At 41.7% G+C, this 18,954-nt stretch overlaps 1 protein-coding gene and 1 long non-coding RNA gene across 4 annotated transcripts in view; one reads left to right on the forward strand and one right to left on the reverse strand.

The window, feature by feature from the left end:
* ROBO1 (roundabout guidance receptor 1) overlaps positions 1-18,954 on the forward strand; it is a 754,561-nt gene that overhangs the window by 686,046 nt on the left and 49,561 nt on the right. For all 3 annotated transcript variants that reach the window (XM_072138539.1, XM_072138540.1, XM_072138541.1), the window contains 8 exons: positions 2,015-2,220; positions 3,642-3,723; positions 4,058-4,226; positions 4,312-4,478; positions 7,099-7,220; positions 7,417-7,648; positions 9,236-9,357; positions 13,823-13,994. In XM_072138539.1, the coding sequence (XP_071994640.1) occupies positions 2,015-2,220; positions 3,642-3,723; positions 4,058-4,226; positions 4,312-4,478; positions 7,099-7,220; positions 7,417-7,648; positions 9,236-9,357; positions 13,823-13,994 (1,272 nt within the window). The remainder of the gene's footprint in view (positions 1-2,014; positions 2,221-3,641; positions 3,724-4,057; positions 4,227-4,311; positions 4,479-7,098; positions 7,221-7,416; positions 7,649-9,235; positions 9,358-13,822; positions 13,995-18,954) is intronic.
* Positions 16,134-18,954, reverse strand: part of LOC140119477 (uncharacterized) — a 43,303-nt gene continuing 40,482 nt past the window's right edge. Inside the window, exon 3 of the long non-coding RNA XR_011853374.1 lies at positions 16,134-16,266. This is a non-coding gene — a long non-coding RNA (uncharacterized lncRNA). The remainder of the gene's footprint in view (positions 16,267-18,954) is intronic.

Here is an 18,954-nt window from a genome sequence, read left to right on the forward strand (position 1 = left end):
AATGAATTACACTTTATGATCAAATAGTTTATTGATATTATAAGAAATATATTTGGGATTGATTGGCACATTGCTCAAATACCGGGGTAAGAGCGGTTCATAAAAGTCGCACTGTGGTTTTTGGCATTGCTAAATGAAAGATGGAATTAATATAGTGAAGTAAAACATGCCTGAGGGCAGGAATGACTAAGACACAGGGACACTCTTAGTGGTACAACTTGTTTTAGTTAAATTCTCATGACAGCAGAGCAGCCAAAAATTGGCTTTGCCACGATTAAAGAATTTTTCCTATCTATCTATCTATCTATCTATCTATCTATCTATCTATCTATCTATCTATCTATCTATCTATCTATCTGTCTTTCTGTATGACTATCCATCTGTATATCTATCTATCTAGCTAATATGTGTTATTTATTTTTCTATCAATGCAAGCTGTGATTGGCAGAGAGCCAGGGAGGGGGTGGTCCTGGACCGAACCTCGGGTAAAAATGTGCCACTATGTGCCACACTATAGTGCGCCTACCTCACCAAATATATATCAAAAGGCCGGAGCTTCTTCATATACTCAGCCCTGCCCAAGGGGTGGGGCCAACATCAAGCCGTGGTGCACGAACACCAACACTGATTTCTTTCCTTGCTTCTTCTCTTTCATTCATTTTCCCCCTAAATTCTTTTAATTCTACTTTTTTAATGCTTTCCTTCCTCCTTCCATATTCCTTCCTTTCCATCCTTCCTTCTTTCCCTTCATTTATTAATGTCCTTTCCTTTTCTCATCCCTTCTTTCTCTTCTTCACTTCCTTCCTTAAAGGAGTTCTCCAGTGACATACAAGTCAGACCCTATTCACTTGCTGATCAGTGGTGTTCTCAATGATGGGACCCCCACAGATCTCAAGAAGGCGGGTCTATTGTACCACCTTAATATAAAGAGAGACGATGAGAGCCGCCTTTCACACATGCACCGGCTGCTCCATTCATCTCTAGCACTCCGCTATCTACGCCATAGAGATAAATAGAAAAGCCGGCACATAGGAAAGAGGCTAACGTGTATGTCATTGGAGAACCCCTTTAAATTCTTACTCTTTACTCTTTCCTTCCTCCTCTTTTCTTCTTTTTCCTGCTTCTATTTTCTGATGTCTTCGCTCTCTCCTTTCTTCCATTTACTTCCATCTTCCTTTTACTATTCTAATTTCTACTTTTCTTTTAATTCATGTTATTCTTCTTAATTTATGTTTTTATATTTGCATTTCCCCTTTTTTATTTCATTGTTCTTCTTCTCCATCTCTTCCCATATTCTAACAGTCTGAGCTCCATATAAACACATGAAACCTATTAAATAGTCACTTTATTGAATCGACGCTGTGTGAACACTGCTTAACACAACAAGCATATCTTCACCGGTTTTGTTACAAAATCTCACTTTGCTTTACCCTGTCCCTGATTCTGACCACAAGTGATTCGACACTTTACCCAACCCTTAAGGAAATGGTGAAGTTATTCCAGAACGGCCTTAATATTAAAAACCCAGATGCCAAATATTAAGCTGTGATCTTTGTATGAAGACTGCGGTGATGTTCATTTCTTGCATGTCATCCAAACATCTGTTTTTACATTAGTTTGAAACGGATAAAAGGCGAGAAATGGATCGTTTTGTGATGAACTAATGTTTTTCTTTCACTCCACTGTGTCATATTTGTGGATAGGAACGGTGAAACTCTAGATTCGGCCACTCAGCACTTCATGCTATTAAATCGTTGGAAGTGAATCGAATTTTTTTTTTTAATAGGAAAATGCCAGCGAGTTGTGCACATCTTTTCCTTCAGACAAGAGATTTTCAGGATTTTGTGTCTTGCTTATCATGAAAATTCCCCTTGAATAATGCATGATTCCTACATTAATTACTTGCTTAATTATCTTTTGCTTGTCTCAAAGCCTACAGCAACTACTGTTGCTTGATTGATTAGAAAATTGCTCCCAGTTGCAGACATGTATTTCCTGTTGTTTTCTTTGGCAGTGGTCGCTGACCGCCCCCCACCAGTCATCCGCCAAGGTCCTCAGAATCAAACAGTAGCCGTCGATGGCACTTTACTCTTAAACTGTGTCGCTACGGGAATTCCAGGTCCCACGATCCACTGGAGAAAGGATGGCACCTTAGTCAACACCCAGGAATCTCGGGTCAAGCAGCTAGACACAGGAGTGCTGCAGATCAGATATGCCAAGGTGATGCCATATCATATCCACAGTATTATTCAGCGTCTGACATCTCCAAATAATGTATTTCTATTTTGATTTCCATTAATTTGCATAAATAAATACATGAATTAATAATTTATATAATAAACAATAAATAAATGAAATAAATAACGTCCAATAAATAATAAATACAGAAAATAAATAAAATAATAAACAAAATAGTAAATAAATATAAACAATGCCCTGCAAAAAATCAGTTGTGTATGAACATGCCCTAACGCTATCGTATTCAATATTGGAATGCATTTTGTCACGTTACAGGGTTAAAATTACCCTCCCTCCACAAGATACATTGCAGCCAACTGTGTGGACTTACAACACTCATGAGAAGTGGGTCCCATTTTCTTAAATAAGTGGATGAGTTGCTTGAACATGCCCCATGCCATCTATGCATTCACTTTGCCGCTGCTTGAGATGGTCGAATGCTGCAGTTGGCAGTCCTATAATCAGTGAACTAGGTGGAAGGGTACATGGATGAACGACCTGTCGTTCCCTGACTTTGAAGAACTATCTTGACAGGTGGAGGTGCAGTTGAACCCCCACAGATCAGTATATGGATAGGGATATTCTGTGGATAGGGGATGCCCTTACATCTTGGACCAGTCCCAGTTTCCTTGGTCTGTGTCTTTGGCCCAGCGTTTAGCACATTTTGTCAACACAGGCATCTGTTGGTATAGGTAGGCTCAAAGGTGATGACCTTGTCACATCATACTACCTATACAGCTAAATACAGACCGTAGCTAGAGGATGTAGTGGACATGACCGTAATAACGAGGCTGTACATCACTCCACTTAGAGATTGGGAAATCTTATGGTGCTCAAGTAGGATAACTAATCCATGACGTCACCGATGAGCCTCTCGGAGCTGGGAGATGCCACATATTTTGGTCTCTGGTTATTCCACAACTTTCAACCTTTGCAGTGTGATGCTCCATTCAGATAAATTGGACAGCCATAGAAATTATTTTTGCACCCGAGAGCCCTAAATTTTATTAAAAAATGCACCTTTTTTAACCATTTTCTTGATTCACAATTTTTAAAATGTTTGACAGAACAGAATCCGTTAGTAGAACATTTATTTTATAAATGCATCTAGCAAATATCCGCAAGCGATAGCCATAATCCAGCACTCGTCCTTTGACATGAATCTACTTTCATCAAATATTTGCATGTGTAATTGTATAATTAGAGTGATAAAGGTTATTATTAATTCGGCTTTACAAATATCCTCATGTATTTTGCCACTTCTTTGAAGTCATGAAACAAATTGGCCGCCTGGAACAGCTAATAGCTCTCCATCCAAAAGCCAAAAGCATCTGTGGTAATTGCTTTTCCGTCCCAATGAATTTCTGATCGGCCCAAATACTAATTTCAGGCTTTCTTTTCAGCTAAGTGACACCGGGCGCTATACCTGCACCGCATCCACGCCGAGCGGAGAAGCCAACTGGAGCGCGTACATAGAGGTCCAAGGTAACTGGATAGAAGCTCTTAAGTGACATTATCTAAGCTAGGGGCAACTAGGAGGCACTTGGATCTTCCTTCTTCTGGGGCAAGGATTTCCTATAGTAGATAAATACCTCCACTGGAGCCTCATTCGCAAGAACATGGGCTTTGCTCAAGATGCAAAAAAAGGATCCGCCAACAACAGTCCCCGGGATGAGACTCCGAGCATCATAGGGAAATATGATGTGTATATTGATGACATACAGTATCCTGTGGATAATTTATAGGTCACACTATACTGTACTATCTTGCTGTATATGATAACGTTATACCTAACGGACTGTGATTCCTCATCCCTCAGAATTCGGAGTCCCGGTACAACCTCCACGAGCCACTGATCCCAATCTTATCCCAAGCGCTCCATCAAAACCTGAAGTCACCGATGTCAGCAAGAACACAGTGACCTTATCCTGGCAGCCAAACTTGAATTCTGGTGCAACACCAACATCTTATATCATAGAAGCCTTCAGGTACGAGAAGGGATTCAACTCCGTATTTATTATTGGGGTGTATACTGTGCAGTGGATTCTAGGTGACGCTACTTCTCCTTTGTAGTCATGCCTCTGGAAGCAGCTGGCAAACGGTGGCCGAAAATGTCAAGACGGAATCTTACGCTGTCAAGGGACTGAAACCCAACGCAATCTACCTCTTCCTGGTCAGAGCAGCCAATGCCTATGGACTGAGTGACCCAAGTCAAATATCCGACCCTGTAAAGACACAAGGTAGGAAAAATCCTGGATTATGGTAATTAAGAAGTATGGATAAGGGTTACATATCAGGGTTGTAGACTATGGGAAGGATTTATCACATGCTGGCACACGGTACACCAGCGTACAATGTGAACCCAGGCACCCGCCAGACGTTCTTTGGCAGGGCAGTTCTATGCAAGGTCCTGACATTTCCTGGTGCGGCCTATAGACCCCATGCCATAGGGCACACTCCCTTATTGCCCCTCTAGGCTGACTTGTTATGGAGGTGGAGGCGGAGGGGGAAAAATAGGTGCATTTCTTGGCCGTATGCCAGGAACTGCAACTATTTCAGGATTTGTACACCAGAAAACTAACAGCCCCCTATAGGACTAGTATTTCTACCTAAGGTATCTATCTATATCTATCATCATCTAAAATCTAGTTATCTATATCAAGCTAGTTATGTATCCAAGAATAGAAAGTCCAAAGCTGCACCTTGTACAAGCTCCTGATAAGGAGGGTGCAGCGCCCCCTACATGAAGGTACATGAAGAAAGACAGGCACCACTCCGAAGAGCAATAAGAAGTTTAGGTGCAGTTTATCTCATATCTATCTATTATCTATCTATCTATCTATCTATCTATCTATCTATCTATCTATCTATCTAATTATCTATCTATCTATCAATCCATGTATCTATATATCATCTATCTTTTATCTATCTATCTATCTATCTATCTATCTATCTATCTATCTATCTATCTATCTATCTATCTATCTATCTCATGTCCATCTATCTATCTATCTCTAGCTATCTATCTGTAAGTTTTGGTATATAACCTGGCTCATATCTATCTATCTATCTATCGGTCCATCTTTAATCTTTCTCTCTTTCTCTCTCCATCAATCACATACATTTAACATTTCCCAGTCAAGTAAAGCAAATATCTAAAGTTCTCTTAAACCCCAGAGGGCTGCAGATCTCCGGCCTGAGTGCAGCTTAGTGTAAATTTGTCCATGTTAATATATCTTTCCATCTTTCCATCTTGTTTGAAGAATTCCTCAGATATCATCACTAATCCAGCATAAACATTGCCGATAATCTGTTTGTAGGGATCTGTCTGGAGAACATTGTGGACTTCTGTAGGAATGATTCGGCAGCTTTAGTGAGCTCCCCCTGTAAGTGACCTCCTCAGAGGTGACCCCGGGGGGGATATAGGATTGCGGTCACCCACACCACTGCTCTGAATGGGTCAAATAAAGTCCAGCTGTGGATTATGTCACCACCACACTCATTTATATTAGCTGGAGACTGCTGGAAAATCTAAATGGATTCCTTCTTATTAATGGAGCTGCCCACCTCCAGATGACTTCATCCCGTTGGCTTTTGGATGACCCCCTGTAGTTAGGTCTCCTTCTATTACAATTATTACTTACACTAGATCACATTCTCTTCCTTCTGATATACCTCTGATGTACCTCATAGCCCACTTATCTCCCTTTATCTCATTAACCCCAAAATGTCCCTTTACCCCCCTCCCATCCCCCCATTCAGTCTAATAACACAAACTGTACCTTAAAATCTCAAGGTCGGATCGGTGAAATAGGGGCCACGACCACCATTGCTACTCATTATTTTGGTTATAGCCAAACTCACTCGTTATGTTCATTGACACAATAATTCATTGGGGAAGCTAAAAAACCGCCAGCGAGATACTACTAAGAATTCCAATTCATAAGAGTTTCTCTAGTAGATATATTTTATGTCCAGTTCCAGATCTTTTCCAGGTCTAAATATTCAAGTTGTTCTTTCTCAGACTAAATACTTTTAGGTTAAAAGGGTCAGTGAAAAAAATGTTAAAAAATGAGTAAAAAACGTACACAAAAAATCTTTACTTACTTAGCTCTTCCCAGTCTGATGACAGGTTCCCTTCAAATGTAATATGTATGATGTGCTACAAATTTTAAAGCATAAATTCTAGAAACATTCTGTGCGTGATCTAGATGCCCTCTCATCATACAAGATCTAGATGAAATTACCGTACTGCAGATCGTCCTCTTTGTTCTAGATGGCACGGTGGCTCAGTGGTTAGCACTACTGCCTTGCAGCGCTGAGGTCCTGGGTTAGAATCCCACCCAGGTCAACATCTGCAAAGAGTCTGTATGTTCCCTCTGTGTTTGTGTGGGTTTCCTCCGGGTACTCCGGTTTCCTCCCACACTCCAAAACATACTAGTAGGTTGTGAGCCCCATGGGGACAGGGACCAATTTGGCATAAATAAAGAATTATTATTATTAGATACATTCTAGGTATTGCAAAGGCATTTTTGAATTCAACTTGAAACAGGCTATTGTAAAAATGACTTCCATGATGACAGATTCCCTTCATGATGTGCTACAAACTTTGAAGTCTAAATTCTAGAAACGTTCTCTGCGTGATCTAGATGTTCTCTCATCATGGAAGCTCTAGATGGAATTATTGTGGATCGGGTTCTCCGTACATTCTAGGTATTGCAACTGATTCTTGAGCTTGTTCCTGAGGGTCTTCATGAATATGCATTCTTTGAAGAACAGAAAGCTTCTTTAGATATCTTCAGTGGCTTTTATTTGTCATGTATCATAGTCCTGATGTATGGAAAACATTTATCATTTCAGATGTTCCTCCTACAAGTCAAGGTGTGGATCATAAACAAGTCCAGAGAGAGTTGGGGGACGTGGTTCTGCACCTCCATAATCCAACCATCCTGTCTTCCTCTTCTATTGAAGTACATTGGACAGTAAGTAGATAATTGACGTTCATGGTGGAGTTCCTCCAGGGCCGTAGGAGTAAGAGATGAGATAAGGTGAAGACATCTTCATTTCTCCTATTAGCATTTAGATTGTTCTTTCCTGGAATCTCCAGATCTGGAAATACACTTTGAATTAAGAGTTCGGGCTGTTAATAAAAAAATATTTTCCCTTCTTCTCCTTCAGGTTGACCAACAATCTCAGTACATCCAGGGCTACAAGATCCTGTACAGGCCAAGCCCAGAGAACCGTGGGGAATCTGCTTGGTCCATATTTGAAGTCCGAACTCCAGCAAAGAACAGCGCAGTGATCCCCGAGCTGAAAAAAGGGGTCAACTACGAAATCAAGGCCCGGCCCTTCTTTAATGAGTTCCAGGGAGCTGACAGTGAAGTTCGCTTTGCCAAGACACTGGAAGAAGGTAACTGCCCCTCCCCCGCTCCAAGTACATGGTTCATGGTCAGACTGATTATTGTTAACTGTTTCATATCACATTGTATTGTGTGTAAGATTATCGGCAGTGAGGGAAGCAGAATGCAAATCACTATACAAGGACTATACACAGTACATACATGTGATGGGTGAAAGGACCCCCACCCATCAATGCAGTCACCATCAGAAAATTATAGTTCAGAACATTTTTCCATCTATCTGTTTAAATGCTGCACTGCTCTTCCTCCTGAATAAATTGACAAGTAGGTGTTATTAGTAGGGGGTGTGTCAATCAGCGCTGCCAATATCACACTCTATAGGACACACCCCTTTGACAAGAGAATGGTAATACCCAGTTGTCAATTAATTCATAAATTTCCAGGGGAAAAGCTGAGGAATATACAATAACTATAATAATATTATACCAAACATTCCAGGGGAACAATGATCATAGGCTGGAGCTAAGTGATGATGTCCCCGCCCACTGTCATACGCAAGATCTATCAGAAGGATGAATAACTCCCCACACCCGGGATTGGCTGTAGAGGAGCAGGGGGCGTCGCTAAGCCAAGTGATGGGGAACTGCTCCTTTCCAGCCACTCCCAGGGGACGAGTGCCTAGTCACACAGCACATGCTAATGAAAGGTACAATATAACACATCTTTTTTTCTGTAAAACCTATTTTTTATACAAAAACACTTTGGCAGTGTATGTACTATGCTCTGTGGGGACTGGGGGAGTGCAAAAAATGGGTCTCCTGGTGACAGGTTCCCTTTAATGCAAATTTGGCATGGAAGGAGAGTAATGGGGGGAAAAAATGCAATTATCTAATTATCTATATTTTATTCTCTATTATCTATGTCATATCTATCTGTCTCATATCTATCTATCTATCTATCTATCTATCTGTCTCATATCTATCTATCTATCTATCTATCTATCTATCTTTCTATCTATCTATCTATCTATCTCATATCTATCTATTTATCTATCTGTCTCATATCTATCTATCTATCTATCTATCTCTTATCTATCTATCTATCTATCTATCTCATATCTATCTATCTATCTCATATCTATCTCATATCTATCTATCTATCTATCTATCTATCTATCTACCTATCCATCTTTCATCTATCTATCTATCTATCTATCTATCCATCTATCTATCTCTTATCTATCTATCTATCTATCTATCTCATATCTATCTATCTCATATCTATCTCATATCTATCTATCTATCTATCTATCTATCTATCTATCTACCTATCCATCTTTCATCTATCTATCTATCTATCTATCTATCTATCTATCTATCTATCTATCCATCTATCTATCTCCTATCTATCTATCTATCTATCTATCTATCTATCTATCTATCTATCTATCTCATATCTATCTATCTATCTATCTATCTATCTCATATCTATCTATCTATCTATCTCATATCTATCTATCTATCTATCTATCTATCTATCTATCTATCTCATATCTATCTATCTATCTATCTATCCATGCATAAACTTATAAAAAAAAAAAAACTTTTCATACACTTACAATATTTTTTACCCCTCAGCACCCAGCGCCCCACCTCAGAGCGTCAGTATTACCAAGAATGACGGTAACGGCACTGCGATTGTGGTCGCGTGGCAGCCTCCCCCTGAAGAAAACCAAAATGGTCTGGTCCAAGAATACAAGGTAATGGAGTGGAAGTGGATCAGCCCTTTGTTTGCCCACGTACACGACTATCATACATCTTAATCATGATGTTAGTACAGATCCGCCCCCTTGTCAGTGGCTGCGGCCGGGATATCTCTCTGACGTCAGCCATGTGTTGTATCCACTCAATAAGTCGAGGAGAACAAAGTAAAATGACATTTTGGAGCCATAAATATCTTTGGTTAGTGAGCACCGCGCCTGACATTTCATTTTTAATTTAGCCAAAGCCTTTGTTTTCCTGACACAATAAATGAGCCTTCAACTACAATTTTTCATGCTCCTATTTTAAGTTTCCTTCTCCTCTGTGTAACTATTTGTGAGCGTCTCTGATTGGATTTGGCGGGCGGCTATAATACATCCAATCAGGTTATATTTTATAGGCTTGGAGAAAACTTGATAACATTTATTACAAGGGGGGAAAAAAAGTTAAATGTAAAATATGTAAGAAATTTACAAATGTCCATAAAGATAATTAGAAACAAATGGAGCGAGGAGGGAAGAGGGTGGAGCTCTGGCGCCATCTACTGCTGGAAAACGAAACTGCCGGGAAATAAATCAAGAAATTTGATACTGAAAATTCCTATAAAATTGAAGCCTAAAATTACGATTTACTAACTGTGACTGTGTAATTATTGCCCCAGCTCATTATTCCCCAGAATATAGGCAGGGGCTAGAAATAAGACTTGAAAGTTACTTGAATTTAACTTGTTATTTAGCTTACTATGAGGTGTAGACTGAAAGGTCGTGTTATAGGTATTTTATGAAGTCCTAACTATATGCAGGAGCAGAAATATCACCAGTGTTTGTAGAACAATGTAAAGGGCAATTTTTCTGAATGTAAAACATTTCACTAGCCCTAAACCTGTGATCAGGGGCGTCACTAGGAGAGGGTGGTCCCCATTGCAGACTCCGGAATGTGCCCCCCCCCAATCACCCTTACTAAAAAATATACATATCTGTGCACTCACACACACTTATACAATCATGTGCTAACATGTCTGCAGTCGTATATACATTTATATGCTTTTACCTACCATGGGCCACATTTATCACTGGTTTTTTGTGTTGTTTTTGCGCCTTTTCATTCAGGCGCATTGTTTTTGCGCCATTTTTGCGACTAAACGCCAAACTAGCCGCACAGCAAAAATAAGCAGCTTTCCCTCATTTATCCTAGCAATCCAGATGTTTTGCTGCGCCTAATGATATTCATCACTTGCAATTTTTTAATTGGGGCGCAAAAACAGGCGCACTCCACCAGAAGGTGGCGTTAACTGAGATAATACAGACATTGGGGGTCATTTACTAAGGGCCCGATTTGCGTTTTCCCAACGTGTTACCCGAATATTTCCGATTTGCAACGATTTCCCCTGAATTGCCCCGGGATTTTGGCGCACGCGATCGGATTGTGGCGCATCGGGGGGCATGGCCGAAAGAAAACCCGACGGATTCGGAAAAACCTCCGCATTTAAAACAAAAAATTTGTCGCGGAGCTTGCACTTACCTTCACTAAATATAGGCCGGTGAACTTGAGCGCGTTCCGATGCTTTTCAGCACAACGTCGGAGGAACTACCTTAATACCGCAGAGAACGCGCCGCTGGATCGCGAAAGGACCGGGTAAGTAAATCTGCCCCAATACATACACTGCAGACGCTAGTACAGATCATACAGACATTAGATACTCTGCAGACACTAGTACAGATCATACAGACATTAGATACTCTGCAGACAGGAGCTGCAGACTCTATTTACAGTTCATCACCTTCTATTTACAAAACATTCTGCAGAATCCTGAGCTCAGAGCGAGAGCTGAGAACTTTGCAGAATGTTGCAGATACTACAGACAAGTGTCCCCCATGTAATTCTGCACAGTATCACCAGTGAGTCTGAGGGGGATACTGTGCAGAATTACAGGGGTGCAGCAGGAGATCAGCACTGGGGGATCCCCTCCAGGAGAAGCCCCTGCTGAGGAGGTCACTGGGTGCAGGGTGTCACACACCTGGGTGCTGCTGAGGAGGTCACTGGGTGCAGGGTGTCACACACCTGGGTGCTGCTGTGAGGGTTATCTTCATTCTGGGCTGTGGGAGAAGCAGAGAGGAGCTTGTAGCAGGATCACATGTAAGTGCCCGAATCTAACATTGCGCCTAAACTGTGTTAAAGTAAAGTGATTAATAAGAGGCAGAAAATATACTTATCACAGATGGTTGTAGCTTGTGATAATTCTGGAAAACAGTGCGCCAGAATTTAGGCGCAACTACTACACTTAGGCGCACAAAAGTGATAAATGTGGCCCCATATGTACACATCTCATACACACATACAGTATAGACATATCATATACATATAGTATATATAAATCATATTATTACACATACAGTATATACACACAAATTATATACGCATAATATATACACACATACCATATACAGACATACGGTATGTAGACACACCATACAGTATATACAGCATAAACACACCATACAGGCACACATTCAGCATAAAAATTATCACATATAGCATATACACACATACAGTGCCATATACAGATAAGCATCATATATGCTGACACATACAGGATATACACACAAACAGTATATACATACAACATATACATATCACATATATACACATACAGTATACACACACAACATACACTATGTGAACCTACATACACCATATACACACACACATATATATCACATACACATCACATATACAGATCCATACATTTATACACATAAATGTATATACTCACTGTCAGGCAGTCTTCTCATTACAGGGCCAACCACATGGGGGAAGTAGATGGTAGGAAGTAGAGATGAGAGATTCCTAGTCCTGCTGTTCCTTCCCCTGACATCTCTTATCTGAGCTACAAGCTCCACTGTTTACTGTGGATGATTTGCACCGTTGCACCGTGACAGGTTGGGTGGCCGGGCCCTCCGAAACTGCAGGGCCCATAGCAGCTGCCATGGCTGCTACCCCTGTAGTTATGCCCTGGCCTGTAGCCAAAGGGCAGACCAGAGATATGGGATAGATAGACAGACAGACAGATCAGGGGTCATAGTCAGGGCTATCCGGCAGGCTGTACAGGGGTCATAGTCAGGGCTATCCTGCAGGCTGTACGGGGGTCATAGCCTGGGCTATCCTGACGACTGTACAGGGGTCATAGTCAGGGCTATCCTGCAGGCTGTACAGGAGTCATAGCCTGGGCTATCCTGTAGGCTGTACATGGGTCATAGTCAGGGCTATCCGGCAGGCTGTACAGGGGTCATAGTCAGGGCTATCCTGCAGGCTGTACAGGAGTCATAGTCAGGGCTATCCTGCTGGCCTTACAGGGGTCATAGCCTGGGCTATCCGACAGGCTGTACAGGGGTCATAGTCAGGGCTATCCGGCAGGCTGTACAGCGGTCATAGTCAGGGCTATCTGGCAGGCTGTACAGGGGTCATAGCCTGGGCTATCCTGCAGGCTGTACGGGGGTCATAGCCTGGGCTATCCTGCTGGCCTTACAGGGGTCATAGCCTGGGCTATCTGGCAGGCTGTACAGGGGTCATAGTCAGGGCTATCCGGCAGGCTGTACAGCGGTCATAGTCAGGGCTATCTGGCAGGCTGTACAGGGGTCATAGTCAGGGCTATCCTGCAGGCTGTACGGGGGTCATAGTCAGAGCTATCTGGCAGGCTGTACAGGGGTCATAGCCTGGGCTATCCTGCAGGCTGTACGGGGGTCATAGCCTGGGCTATCCTGACGGCTGTACAGGGGTCATAGTCAGGGCTATCCTGCAGGCTTTACAGGAGTCATAGCCTGGGCTATCCTGTAGGCTGTACATGGGTCATAGTCAGGGCTATCCGGCAGGCTGTACAGGGGTCATAGTCAGGGCTATCCGGGAGGCTGTACAGGGGTCATAGTCAGGGCTATCCTGTAGGCTGTACATGGGTCATAGTCAGGGCTATCCTGCAGGCTGTATGGGGGTCATAGTCAGGGCTATCCTGCAGGCTGTAGGAGGGGGTCATAGCCTGGGCTATCCTGACGGCTGTACAGGGGTCATAATCAGGGCTATCCTGCAGGCTATACAGGGGTCATTGCCTGGGCTATCCTGTAGGCTGTACATGGGTCATAGTCAGGGCTATCCTGCAGGCTGTACAGGGGTCATAGTCAGGGCTATCCTGTAGTCTGTACAGGGGTCATAGTCAGGGCTATCCTGCAGGGCTGTACAGGGGTCATAGTCAGGGATATCTGGCAGGCTGTACAGGGGTCATAGTCAGGGCTATCCTGCCGGCTGTACAGGGGTCATAGTCAGGGCTATCTGGCAGGCTGTACAGGGGTCATAGTCAGGGCTATCCTGCAGGGCTGTACAGAATTCTAGGATATAACCCAGGGCTATAAAGGGTCCTGGCAGAATGTGGTGTCTTCTGATTATACAATATTCATCTTCTTTCTTCCATTCTAGGTTTGGTGTCTTGGAAATGAAAGCCGATATCACATTAACAAGACGGTGGACGGCTCCACTCTCTCTGTGGTCATCCCCTACCTGGTACCGGGAATCAAGTACAGTGTGGAGGTGGCGGCCAGCACCGGGGCCGGCCCGGGGGTCAGGAGTGAGCCGCAGTATATCCAGCTAGGTGAGTTGTATATGGGAGGCCAGATATGCCCTCACATATTACATATATTACTGTACATCAATATAAGGCATCTATATTAAACTACACTGGGAGATTTATCATACACTGGAGGTTGTACACCAGAATATGATGCAGTCCCAGTCCCTTGGACTCACCAGATCTATCAGGATCTATCTATCAGCCTCCTGATAAACCCAGAGCTTGAACGCCCGATCCTGATTTCAGGTTCAAAAGCTGCGATTAGAGAAGAGCAGGCATGGACTTTAGCTTCAGGGATGCAGAGCAGCTAATGGCGCAGCTTTACACCCTTAGAACAAGGCATAGCTGGCTGTGATTGGCCAGATGTGTCTACCAGGTGTCCACCTGACCAATCACAGCCATGCCTAGTTGCTAGCGGTATAAAGCTGCTTGATTGGCTGTTCTGCAAGCAATATGGGTGCGTTAGGCGGAGCTACGAAATGAAGGACACAGAACCTAAAGTTTAGGTCCGCTCATCTGTATCTCTGATAAATTCCCTCCATACTATCATCTAGATATCAAGCTATCTCATATCTTTCTATCTATGAAATTAATATCTATCTCTATCTATCATCTGTCCTATTAGTGCTACTTTTACCTACATTGACCCTTTTGCTGTGTTGCACTTAGTCTTTTTCATATCTACAGGACTGAGTTGCAATACCAACCACAGCCACTGTGCAATGTAGGTCACTGTACTTGGAAAGGAGTGAAGAGACTATAGCACTCGTCTGCACACTGCAGTCTCTTCTCACAGCTGATCTGTGAGTGTATTGGATGATGAATTGAGAACCAGTCCTGTACTGATAATTTGTTCTATACTAAAATCTATGTGGCATAAACATTATTAGAGATAATAAGACACAATGGGGCTCATTTACTAAGGGTCCGAATCGTGCACTTTCGTCGGGTTGCCCGACGATTTCCGATTTGCCCTGAATTGCCCCGGGATTTTGGTGCACGTGATCGGATTTTGGCTCATCAGCGCCGGTTTTCAAGTGACAGAAATCGGGGGCATGGCCGTCGGAAAACCGACGGATTCGGAAAAATCACGGAATTTAAAAAATAATGGGGGTCATTTACTTAGGGCCCAATTCGCGTTTTTCCAACCAAATAATTACCCAAATATTTCCGGTTTGCGCCGATTTCCCCTGAATTGCCCCGAGATTTTGGCGCATGCGATCAGATTGTGGCGCATCGGCGCTGGCATGCACGCTACGGAAATGGGGGGGCGTGGCTGAACGAAAACCCGACGGATTCGGAAAAACCGCCGCATTGCGGAGCTTGCACTTACCTTCACTCAGCCCGAGCCGGTGAACTCCAGTGCGTTCCAATGCTTTTCAGCGCAGCAGCGCCACCTGGTGGACGGCGGAGGAACTACTTTAATAAATCCCGGCCGGACCTGAATCCAGCGCAGAGAACGCGCCGCTGGATCGCAAATGGACCGGGTAAGTAAATCTGCCCCAATATGTGTTGCAAGATCAGCACTTACATGCAACGGGAAGAAGAAGGTGAACTCCGGCGGACCTCGGTGCAGCAGCGACACATGCAGGATATCGGGCGCACGGACCGTAGTGAATCCCGGCAGACCCGAATCCTTGTCAGAGAACGCACCACTGGATCGCGACTGGACCCGGTAAGTAAATGTGCCCCATTAAGTGTAGTATATTATTACTAGTATAAAGTCACCCCCCCCCCCCCTTCCTCTCCTGTAGTCTGTAGTCGCTCCCGCCCCCCTGGTGTTGTGGAGCTCATTACTGACACTCTAAAGGAGAATTCACAATTCCTTCCCTATTTTCTCCTCCTAAATATTTGCCCCCTGATTGCTCTCTATGAATGTTTCTTCCTGCACAGATGAGACAGGGCAGCAATGTAGAAAGGATTTTTATTAAGAAATGATACAGGATTTCATTTCAAATTACTTCCCGTTTTTCTGTGAATGTTACATGCGGGTGTGAGTTCTATTCATTTTCATCAAAATAAACACATTAAAAATCAGACTATGGGAAACAGAGAGATAAACTTCACTATTTACTGAGATTGTCCTGCAGATATAGTAATGTCTTCACTGCAGCCATCACATTATACTGCTGCAGGATGAGGAATCAGAATCTTCTATGCTGCAGTCTCCTTTTTTACCACCAGGTGGCAGAGACCCACCAATTCCTTCCATTAATACTGTTCACTTTAATGCAGCAGGTCTTCCTTTCCTTCTATACAAGACATATACTATATACCGCACTATACTATAGACCTAGGAAGATATGCACATAGTGTATAAATACATTTAATATTGGATTCTTAATTAATAATACTTTATTTCACATATCCATGCATTATTGTTATTCAATAATAATATTATTATTATTAATAATAATACTACTAATAATAATACTACTACTACTAATAATAATAATAATACTATTAATAATAATAATACTATTAATAATAATAATAATACTAATAATACTACTAATAATAATAATACTAATAATACTAATAATACTAACACTAATACTACTAATACTTATACTAATACTAATACTAATAATACATCATTAATATAATTATTATTATTTTTATTATATTTTGTTCTCTATATTTATTTACAAAATTATGTATTATTATTTTTTTTATTTGTATAAAATATTGTTACCTGTATGTATTTACAAAATTATTAATATTTATAGTTATTTATATATTTTTTTATAATAATATTAACATCTTTTCAATTATTTACACCAGTATATCAAAAGAAGGAATCCATATGTCTTCAGCAGTTAGTCAGATATAAGTTGTCACTTTTCTATGACCTTTGGGGCAGATAAAGCAGGGCCTCAGTTTGTATTTTCATGGGTAACTCTTCTATTTTATCGATATAATTGTCGTACAAAACTGTAATCCATGGATTTCTCAGCACTGTGTAGTTCCAGACTTGGCCACTAGAGGCCACTTGGCTCCCGTTTCTTAAATAAAACAACTACCCTGCACATATCATCAGAGTTATGTCGCCATTGCTTTTCCTAAGCATGTTGGGGACTGAAGTGTTTTTGTGCAATTTTTTGCGCCCTTTTAGACCCAAATCAATGTTATATCTGACGCAAAAATCTGGAAGCAGGAGAAATACAAAGACAAATTAGACGCAAACCAGGAAACTGCTGCACGGAGAACTCTGGCGCAGCTGGGATAAGGCGCAAAAAATTGTGCAAATACCCAAATAGTCACTAATATACAACCAAAAATTGTGCATTATTCTAAGATAAATCTGCCTCTATATGTTCGTTCCTTATTGAAGCTGAATGATTTATTAAACTTCACCATTATTTTCAGGAATAATTCTCATATTCTTATATTTAGATGGGGAAAACCTTACATTTTTTTAATGTTTTTTAAGTGTTAAATATTAATTTAAAGTTTGCGGAACCAAAATATCTGATTCCAAGAAAACAGGATGGCACCAATATTCCAAGCGTCCGTAAAGTTACCACCCAACTTTCCTAGACTTCTGAATATCCAATAAATTAGAAGACGTCCTTGCTATGTGATGATAGAGGGCTGGAGGGGAATCACTGTACAACTAGGAACAATCAGTTTCTCCTTTGATTGTGGTTGGCACCCAGCTTTCCCAAACTTCTAATTTTACAGATATGCAAATGTTAAATGGTCACAAACGTTGTATATGTCACTAATGACTTTGTAATATAGTGTGAATTATCAGAGGGAAGTGCTTCCTTCACTTACTATTGCTCTTATCATCCCCTTCTGTCCCTCCTAATCTGCTTACACTGTGAATTCTCTACTGAATTCCATCTTGCTTGTAACAAGATAAAAGCTTCCTGAGATATCTGATAACATAGAAGTCTATGGAAAGGGGAGGGGGATATCAGTGAGTGCAAAGTTTGTTTAAAGAAAATCTGGGATGAAGGCTTGTAAACCAAGCGCACTGCCATACTGGTGTGTATCCCCCCTCTGGCAGGATATGCTTTTTTTAGCTTCCTATTCCCTTGTTTTTAAGAAAAACAGCTTTACAAATTATGCAAATGAGTCTTAAGGGCAATAGGCTCATTTAACAGCTATGAAGCCCAGAGCCCCTCAGGCTCTTTTACATAATTTTTAAAGCCTTTTTTTGTAAAAACCAGGGTATAAGAAGAGCAGATCCTGCCAGAGGAAACACACCAGTATGTCAGTGTGCTTGGTTTACAATCCTTCATCCATATTTCCTTTAAAGGGGAAGTACATTTTAACTTGATTTTTGCAAATTACATAATAATGAATTGTATGAAATGTTTTAAAAGTCAAGTTTGCTACATCTGTGTATATGGATCTTATATGGCTTTTAAGATCTCTGCTTTCCATCATTGAATAGAAAACTTCCCAATCTTTTTGTCTTGGTCATTTGTTTACCCAAGAGAAATGTTGCCTAGCACTTGCATTGTTCTTAGTACATTTTCGACAACTTAAACGTTATAAAGCTGCAGGAATTAAGGAGTAAATTCTGTTGTCTTAAAATTAGAACTCAGTTCCACTTCTCCATCTTAGATCCCAGATTCAGCTGTGCTGGAGAGAAGTCAGAGATACAGAGAGGCCGCAGAAATCCATTAGTCACGGCACATATTATATGGTTAAGCCCAGCTGGCACGATACTAGACCCATAACCACCGCCCTCATAAAACCTGATCTACCCCCGCACCAGCGCTCACAAATAGCTGTGAAATCAGGAATCCTGGCAGATAGCGAGGGGTATGACCCTGCAGGGCGATGGCCTGTGTCATGGACTGAGCCCAGGATCACAGGTCTCCAGGCAACAGGTGACTGTAAGACCTGACCAGATAAGATATTTCATGGTCAGAGATGTGGAGGGACGCGGAGAAGAAAGATTAAATCCATCCTATGGATATATAAGAGCTGAGATGTTTAGTGTCTACCTCTAAACTCTCCTGCT

The sequence above is a fragment of the Engystomops pustulosus genome, chromosome 2, assembly GCF_040894005.1.
Source record: "Engystomops pustulosus chromosome 2, aEngPut4.maternal, whole genome shotgun sequence".
Lineage (NCBI taxonomy): Eukaryota > Metazoa > Chordata > Amphibia > Anura > Leptodactylidae > Engystomops > Engystomops pustulosus.